This window comes from Vigna unguiculata, chromosome 8, assembly GCF_037176805.1.
Source record: "Vigna unguiculata cultivar grain cowpea cultivar isolate G323 ecotype 2 chromosome 8, ASM3717680v1, whole genome shotgun sequence".
NCBI lineage: Eukaryota > Viridiplantae > Streptophyta > Magnoliopsida > Fabales > Fabaceae > Vigna > Vigna unguiculata.
The window spans coordinates 23,444,463-23,453,870 of record NC_140799.1 but is presented as its reverse complement, the minus strand read 5'-3'; the positions used below and the strand labels follow the sequence as shown (position 1 = coordinate 23,453,870).

General features: G+C 35.1%; 1 protein-coding gene across 4 annotated transcripts; it reads left to right on the top strand.

Moving 5' to 3' along the window:
• Positions 1-331: 331 nt before the first annotated feature.
• LOC114195397 (RNA polymerase sigma factor sigE, chloroplastic/mitochondrial-like) lies at positions 332-5,914 on the top strand. 4 transcript variants are annotated; one of them, XM_028085851.2, is made up of 7 exons: positions 332-540; positions 1,065-1,818; positions 1,997-2,053; positions 2,215-2,358; positions 2,569-2,805; positions 3,064-3,327; positions 5,500-5,914. In XM_028085851.2, exons 1-7 carry the CDS (start codon positions 470-472, stop codon positions 5,695-5,697), a joined length of 1,725 nt encoding a protein of 574 aa, XP_027941652.1. In that variant the 5' UTR covers positions 332-469; the 3' UTR covers positions 5,698-5,914. The 4 variants fall into 4 exon arrangements, with proteins under 4 accessions (XP_027941652.1, XP_027941653.1, XP_027941654.1 ...); XM_028085853.2 differs by having other exon boundaries at positions 529-546; XM_085665786.1 differs by lacking the exon at positions 332-540 and adding an exon at positions 600-844.
• The last annotated feature ends 3,494 nt before the right edge of the window (positions 5,915-9,408 follow it).

Below are 9,408 nucleotides of genomic sequence, written 5' to 3'. Positions count from 1 at the left end.
TTTATTTTTATTGAGCTCCTATGTTTTAAATAAAATCCTAAACCATTCCACCAAAAAGTGACTGAACACGATAAAATAAAATGCATTGAAACTTAATTAAATTATTTTATCCTAACATCAATTTGTATCACTATTTTAACGAGATGCATGGTGCGCATGAACTTCGTTTCGTAGTCGACACACCACCACCACACGCATCACTGGTCCAACAATAATATCAAAGGCTTTCGTCAACCACCAATAACCAACCACGTGCACCACATGTGCTCCACACTTCCCCCAAATATCTCCTCCCCCATTCCAAAAGCGCCACATTCACTTTCTTCGCCATGTCAGCTCTATCATGCCACATTCTGTCCACGCGTATCGATCGTACAAAGCTTCCTCTTCTTCTTCCACCGTCGATCTGTCTGTGATTTTTCAGACTTAAAATTGTGGACACCGAATTTTTTCTAGAATCTCGCGTTTAATGAAACCACAACCTCAACGCGTTCTAGTAGATTCAATCTGCGTGGACTCAGGGAAACATTGCAGTTCAAGGTGCTAGTATGCTCCCTGCTACTTCACTTCATTTTTCTTCTAAACATTGTCTTTCTATGTGATTATTTACCGTGCCAGTATTCCCAAACAAAAGTGAAAATTCCATTGGTTTTAGAACTCATTAACACTGAATAGGTTGCGTTGGTGTGTGTACGATGCGAGTCTGTCCATGTTATATTTTAGGATTGTTTCTTGATTTCTGTTAGTTGGTGCTGTTATTTTGAAGTATTGGTGTACCAATTTCTTGTTTAAAACAATGCTGACAGCAAAAAATTTGAGCCGAAGTCTTCGTAATGAGTTTAATGTAGGTATTTCAATTGAAACCATTTTTCTATCGTAAAATTGGTAACGGGGAATAATTAGTGTCTGATAAAACAATATCTTGGTTTTTCATTGTATTGTTGATTTTATTAGTAATATTGATATTGGTGTTGATGTTGATACCACATTGATGGTTAATCAAGATGTTATGTAATTTTGTTCTAAGCAAATTTCATTGATATTGACTTCATCTCCTCTTGTAGGATCCCTGCATTGAAAAATTGTTTAATTTTTTATGCTCTAAACACGGCTTGGAAACCTGGCATGGGAGTTGTTACTGTTTCTACCTCAGCTGCTAGGACTCCGTTAAGATTGAGTGCGAAGTTGATCAGTCGTCAGCAGGCACATAAGCGACTCTTAATAGTAGCTTTTAAAGGAAATAAATCGAATAAAACCACTTTGGTTTCACCTCAGGAGCAAATTCCTCTACCCGTGGAAACGGCAAAGAAACAAAGGAAAAGGATAGAAAAGAGTAATGAATCGCTGAAGAGAGTGAGAGCTGTCTCTACTGATGAAACCACTCCATTCACCATGGTTGTGAACTACAATGAAGCTGCAGCCAAACTTGAAAATATATACAAACTCAGCTCCGTATCTGATGCTTGTAAGACGGAAGATATAGATAGTAAAACAAAGAGAGTATTCCGGAGGAGGAAGAAGGTTGGTGATGAACATGATGACAGAAATGATGATAATGTGGTTAGAAACCTGAATAAGAAGGCCAAACGATTGAGTCTTGATAAAAGGATTGCATTGAAAAGGAATGCAAAGGAGAAGGTGGTTGTTCAAGCTCAGAAAAAAAGAGATGTTAATAGAGTAGAAAAAATTGATGCGCTTATCAGGGAATATTCAGCATCAACTGATTTAGTTAGCATGGACTGGAAGAAAATGAAAATTCCGCCAGTTCTTCCTTCTTCAGAACATGCATGGTTATTTAAGTTGATGGAACCTATGAAGGTGAAATTATTTTCCTGTTTTGGTCTCCAATGCACTTTCTTTTATGATATTTTTCTTTTCCTTCTCAAAATAGATGTTTGTCACCTTTGATTGTTGAATGTCAAAGAACGGTTCAACCTAAAAGCTTAATCAGGAAGATAATGACTTTCAACTGATTTTGTCTTTGGTACACTTACAGTTCATGTCAAATTCACTTGGGCGTGAAGGATGTATAGAGCAGAGGTTGCTCTTAACTGTATGGAAATTTAATCATGAGAATTAGTAATCAAGGATCCACATCTTGAGCATACAGTCATGAAAGCATTTGATGTCAAGGAATGTTTAAATTTAATAGCTTAAGATCCTGAGTGAAAATTCAAGTATTTGTGATATTAGGCTGTGTTTTTTGTGGTTCAGGCACTCCTACAAGTGAGAGAAGATTTACAGGCAGCAGGGAAAGAAATTTCGGATGGTGAACTAGCAGATGCAAAAAGCATTAGCATTGTTCATGTAAGGAAAGCTATAGAGGTTGGTCAAGCTGCGAGAAACAAGCTCATAAAGGTAATATGGAATGTTCAACTCTTCTTTTAGATTGGCTTATAATAAGTCTTCAAAGATCAGTGATTTATTACACATCTATTCCTTTTACTTCTCTCTCTCTCTCTGTTGCTTTGGAAACGAATGGTTTAATTGTTGATTTGTTTGTTGATTTTCTTCGGATTGAGTAATAGTTATATTGAGATTAATAAATCATAGTGGTATCTATTGCAGCACAATCTCCGACTTGTATTGTTCGTGATTAACAAATATTTTCAAGATTTTGCAAGTGGTCCAAGGTTTCAAGATCTTTGTCAGGCTGGAGTTAAGGGACTTATCACTGCAATTGATCGATTTGAGTCAAAAAGGAGACTTCAGCTATCTACATACAGTCTATTTTGGATTAGACATTCAATTGTTCGTTCCATAACCCTCTCAAGCTTCACACGTGTTCCTTTTGGACTTGACAGGGTATTCATTTTTCTTATCAATATGGTGATTATTTTTGAAACTGGATTAATTGATTTTAATTTTACAAAGGCAGCATACTTTGTTTTCCTTAGGACTTCGAAGGCTTTTTTATAATTAAAATAGAATACATGAAAATAATTCTTTGTGTTTTGACCCGATCTAATTTTTGCAAAGACATTCAAAGAAAATATGTAGGTTAGGAAATTATTATAGACTTAGGAGCAGTCTTTTATATCATCTCACATTCATTTTAAACAGGTCAGAGCAGATATCCATAGAGCAAAACTCGAGTTAACATTTGAGCACCAGAGGTCACCTACGGAAGAGGAGGTACTAAAAAGAATTGGGATCTCCCCTGAAAGATATTATGATGTACTGAGGGCATCAAAACCCATTCTATCCCTTCATTCAAGACATATAACCACGCAGGAAGAGTTTATTAATGGGATTACTGATCTTGATGGTGTGGATGGTGATAATAGGAGGCAAGTTGCTGTTCTAAGACTTGCTCTTGATGACGTGGTAAAATCTCAACTCCTTGATACCGTCCCTTTGATGATAAGTGAAATTTGATTAATGTGCTAAAAGTTTGAATGTCAAAGTTGTGCTGCTTGCTATACCTTTAACTGAGTATGATTATCGCATTCTTGCCAACGTAAAACACTTCCTTAGTCCGTTTTAGTGTCCGTCCTTGATATAGTCAATTTTTCACGAATACAGTGCATAAAGAGGCCTAACTAGTGAATAGCATAACGTATACCGAGGCTTGCACCTAACTAATTGATACCCCTCATGTCGAGGTATTAATAGGTGATCCGATGGAATTATATGTCCAACAAACAGGAATCTCACTAGGATAGTTTAAACAATGGCTCTGATATCATGATACCATGTTAGAAGTGGATTTAAACTTAACTCAACCTCACAAAACTGGCTTGTAAGGTAAGGTTTACACCAATTATATATTATGAAATTTCCTTATTTCTAGTCGATGTGCGAATTCCAACAATTATCAACATTCAAGTACTAGTTTTGAACCTCTACCATCATATTCGAAACTTTACATGTCATAAAAGCTTGGAGTATAGGCGCTTGAACTTTATTTGATCTTCTACAATCCCTAAATCATAGTATGGTCTTTAAAAAATTATCTGATTTTAATTCTTAATAAAATAACTAGGCACATATATTAGGTTCTTCACCAGCATTAAGGAATTTTCAACTCTAATGGGAAGGGAACATAATTGTGTAGTTTAATTACCTTTCAATGCAAAGAAGTGTAATCCATTTAATTCAAATTATTTTAATGATATTCCAAGTTTGATTTATACACTTGTAAACACTGGATCCCTGCAAGAGTTAACCTCACTGGACACAGAGACACCTAATAACTAGATGTCTTCTGATGGAATCCTCGAAAATAGGTATGAAAGTGGGATCTTCCACTAAGTGACACCTCTCATACAATCCATTAGATTCTAAGGTATGCGTCGTTTGAATCAATAGGATTTAATTAAATTCAAGTATTGAACCATGGATTAGAATCCTCTTGGCTTGGAAAGAAGAACTTGGTTCCTAACATGTGTAGGAAACCCATTTTTTATCATGCTTAAGTCATTAAAAGAGACAGAGAAGAAAAATATGGAAAACCACATCACTTGAAATGACTCACGTCACGATAAGTGAGAAGAATCACCATTTGAATTCCAAACAACTTAAAAGAGCACACAATTTTCTCTAGAATTCTCAGAATTTCAATTCATTCAAAACTATTAGACAATGCTAGAAAGCCTCTTCATACAGGAGAATTGATGCACAGAGTAAGCTAAAGAGCCAAGGTTCTGGATGATTCCTAAACTAGGCGCGCATTCCACATGTGGATCCTTCAATGTGACTTCAACTTGACGCCTAAATTTGAATTTAAATGGCCTAGATGGTTCTTGGTTAGGGCACCAATTGATGCTGTTTTCCTTGCCTTGCTTGGTCTTTGAAGAGCCTAGAAGCTTCCTGGGGGGGCATGCTTCAAGTGTGATGCGCCAGGATGCTTGGCAGTTCAAAGAACATAGAATCTTCAATGGACGGTGCAGTGCAAGCTATATATTGAATGCTCAAAGTGATCTAGGTCCTTCCTTATCTCAATGTCGCTCTTCAGTAGGTCTTCGTCCCTTGTCTTTAAGACAGTCCCTACAAAGCTAGGTCAAGCCTGTTCTTGTAGTATAACTCAATTAAAATATATTCTAAAATTACAAACAAACCCTAAGACTTTTAAGTCCATGAAATGTAAAAATAAGAAAATAACATCGTTTTTGTGAACTAGATCCTTAATCATGCTTCTAGTGATGAACAGTCTACTTCCATTCCCTTGTCATTATTTTCCAATATATAAATAAGCGTTTAACTAATTCACCGGCAGAACATTTATTCGTGATTCATACTAAGAGGAAAATGAAAGTCTCTTGATTAATTTTTATATAGTACTGCAATTTTATGACTTTTGTTTCCCATGTTTCAACTGCGTTAAATGGATCCACTTAAAGTATTGAAAATGTGTGATTTTGATCCTGGAAGTTTTCATTGGAGACTAAGTTGGTCATTTTGGAAGGTTTTTCTCATGTCAAGTCCTACCAGTTAGTGAATTTTGTAAAACCATGACATCGAATTGACATTGTCATTTGTTGGGAATTTTTTTTGTAGCTTGATTCCTTGAAGCCAAAGGAAAGCTTAGTGATTAGACAGAGATATGGACTTGATGGCAAGGGTGACAGAACATTGGGAGAAATCGCTGGGAACTTGAATATTTCGAGGGAAATGGTTCGGAAGCATGAAGTCAAGGCTCTCATGAAGCTTAAGCACCCTGCTCGGTTGGATTATCTCCGTCGCTATGTTGTATAGTAAATTGACAAATGTATATATGCTTCTGCTGCTATCGTTATAGTCCAAGTTACCTATAGTCATGCCCATGGTGATACATATTACGATTATTTAAGCATACAAAATCAGCATTAGTCAGGTAATTTGTATACGGAGTTATTGGTCATAAGAAATCACAACATAATGAATGTTACATGTAATGAGTAGTGTTTATAAAATTACATTTTAAATTACAATATTCGGCAGAGTTCCTATCTTTGTACTATTAGATAAAAACAAATTGAATACTTTTTCATAAAATTAAATTAAATTGTGCATTTCAGTTCATGAATAAAAGCTTTTTTAAGAAGTAAAATGCATAATATAATTTTATATATGGGAGGTATTTAGTTTTTTTGGTATGATGAAAGCAAGGTAGTAGACAGAAAATTATTTTAATGTTATGTTTGGATGACATAATTTAAGAGAATAATTTATTTATTTGAAAATTTTAAATTTTTTGAAATAAAATAACTTATTAGGATGAAGAAAATAAAAAGAAATTGAAATTGTGGAATTTTAAAAAGATATTTTAAATAATTAAAATAATAAAATTTGAAATTTACTAAAAAAAAGAAGGAAATTGAAATTTCATATGATGAGACTCGTTATGAAGCAATGGAGGACCTTCTAAGGATAGTGACTAGGAGCATGACTAGAAGGGAGGCATGAAACTTTTATTATTTATCTTTATTTTCCATTTCTTTATGTTGACTTTCCCTAAATTGACTTATGTTGACTTAATTGTGGTTGACTTTATGACTATAGTTAAGTTGACATGTTTACTCTTGGGTTGTTTGTTTTATAGGGTAAGCTTATGCCAACAAGATAGAAGGATTGCACTAGTTGGAGTTAAAGGAGAGCCCTAGCCTTGGGACCACTCATGATAGGGAGCATATTTGGAAAGAGGAAGAGCTTGGAGTTGACCTACACTCTTCTAGAAGGTCAAAAGCACATAAGAGAGTCTTGGGGACCAAGCTAAGATTATGTCCTTTTCAATACACCTTTAAATCTAGTTTCTAGAAGCTTGGTTTATCTTTTTAGGTATACAACCTTCTGCTTTGTATTATTGCTAAGAGACCCCCCACCTTCACCTATATAAGGGCCTTTTCAAGACTCTTGAAAGAGTTGAAATTTTTTGAATAAAAATACTATATTTGACCACCTTGCGAGAGAGCTCTCTTCTTAGAGTGTCTTCTTCCTCAAACCTTATCTTGAGATTATAACTCAAGTGGCGGCATACAATCTTGGGTTGGTGAGCTTTAATGCCCCTAAGTGGCGTGACTTCATCATTAAGTTTCCCTCCCCTATTCTATCTTCCATCTTTTACCATCTTTATTCTCTTTTGTTCATTTGAAGTATGTTTATATTTAGCCATTTATGTTACTCTTGTGTTCTTGTTTTTGTTTTCATTAATTGAGCCTATCTCCTTCTCTTGACCTCTTGGAAGTGCACATTCACATCTAGATAACATTGTTATCTTATGTTCACTGGAAATCTTCCTAGAGTTTTCTTAACCACCAAAATACCATATTTGCTAAACTCTAAAATGGGTCTTTATCATTTTCTATCTAGAGCTTAGGTTATACTTGTTATATGGTTTTTTTCTTTGAGCTAACCTTAACTTTGCCTTACTTTTGTCTTGATGGAGCTTCAGTCATCCTTGGAAGAAAATATTGTTAGCACAATTTTCCACTTGGCATTAAGGTTAGAGTACCATTTTTCAACCTTCTACATGCTTGTTGTTTTTTCAAGTTGATAAAATGGCTTTTTGTGTTATTATTGATCATGACCGTGAGCTACCTTGTGGTTTCCATGCTTAAATTCCAATTCTTAGGTCTTTTGAGTCTTCAAATGTGCTTAGCTGTTGAATTTTGAGTCATATGTCTTATGCCAACTTGAAGTTTTCATTTATTGTTTTCCAAGTATTTGAAATTGCATGATCAAAATGACTAGTTTTTATGTATGTGCCTTTGAATTAAATGGTTGGCCTAAAACTAGGAGCTAAGTGTTCAAATACATCTTGACACTCTTCCTTAATTTGTGCTAAGCTAGAATCTTAAAATAGAAAAAAAAAAATCAAACCCATATTAAAAAATATTAATATCTAAATTTACCTTGGAAGTTCAAAAAAATTGCTAAGAATGGTCTGTATGGAAAATTAGCTCCATCATTATTTAGCCCTAGTTTATATGGTATATGCATGATTAATTGGTCTTCTGATTGCATGGTCAAAATATTTTCCATAGAGTCTTATTCCCATGTTTTGCTTGAGTTAGTTTTTTTGCAAGTTTTGTCACTTGAATTTCTCTCTTTAGAGTTTTAGCTTCCTTGTTTTTGTGTTTTTCTTGCTTGTCAATTAGACTTCTTTGTTTTGTCATTGAAGTTTTCTACTTCTTGAATTTCTTAGTGTGGTTGTTGTGACATCAACCCTCTTGTGTTGGTATTCTCTTAAATTTTTTAGGACCTAGAGGAGTTTACACTCTTTTAGGAGAGCTTGAGTGATAGCCTAACTTATTGCATATTGTAAGGTGGTAAGAGACCTCTAGTTGAGGGACCAACCACCAAAGTCATGTCTAGGAGGATACAAGAAGGTTGGGCCTCCTCTGAGCATGCAAGGCCCAAGTTGAAGTTTACACGAGCCAAGAAGGATGTGAAGACCTAACCTATGACTCTTTATTTGGAAATACTAGATTAGGATTTAATTTTGGGCTATATATTACGGGTCCGATAGAATAGGATTTTTTTTGGGCCATGTATTGGACCTTGGAGGGTTTGTAGGCCTTAGAAGTGTCTTGGACCATAAGAGAATTGGGTTTCCTAATCGAGCCTTGAAGGAGAGCGCATAAGCTTATATAATTTGCAAGAAGCTTGGTGAGCAAGATACTCTAATTAGCGCCCCTAAGCATGCTCCATGTGACTTGGTTAGTTGGCAAGTCATACAATCCTCATGCTCTCTTTTTGGCTCCAATTACCACACTCTAGAACTTTTTTCCCTCCATTTTTTGTAGATAATCTAGCTCTCCTTTTCTCCTATAAATAGATAGCTTAGAGTCTTGTAAATTCATTCATAAATATAGTAGAGAAACTTTGTTGAGATGACTTTAGGCCTTTCTCTTTTTGTGAATCAACTTAGGCTAGAGCTCCCTTTAGTGACTTCCTGTAACTTCATTCCTTGAATGTTGGTCTAACCTCACTTGAGAGCATCCTCCAAACACCATAGCCGAATCACTTCTCCTTCTCCCAACCTTGCTTTCACGCATCCAACCTTCTCCATGGAAGTCTCCTCCATTTTGCATGGCTTCCTCTTAGTTTTCTCCTTGAAGATGGACTCATTATGTGATATCATGAGCTTAGGTTGATCACGCTTCAAAGATAGTTCATCTTCTTGATTACTTTTTCTTATTTTTGTGTTGTATCAATTTTCTTCTTGATTGTCTTGAATTGTTTGCTTCCATTCACCTAATTGGTTAAATGGTTCTTATCATTGTTCCTTTGGAACCATTCGACCATTGTGCTTAAGAACTCAACCATGGTGAATTTGTGTGCCTTTTAAATTTTATTTTCATCTTGATTCATTTTATACTTCATCTATTTTAAGTCATCTTGATTTTCTAATCCATATGTTTTTTCTAGAGTCATGTGTAGTCCATACATGTCATCACTTCCTTGTTTAGCTTTTTAAATTTGCTT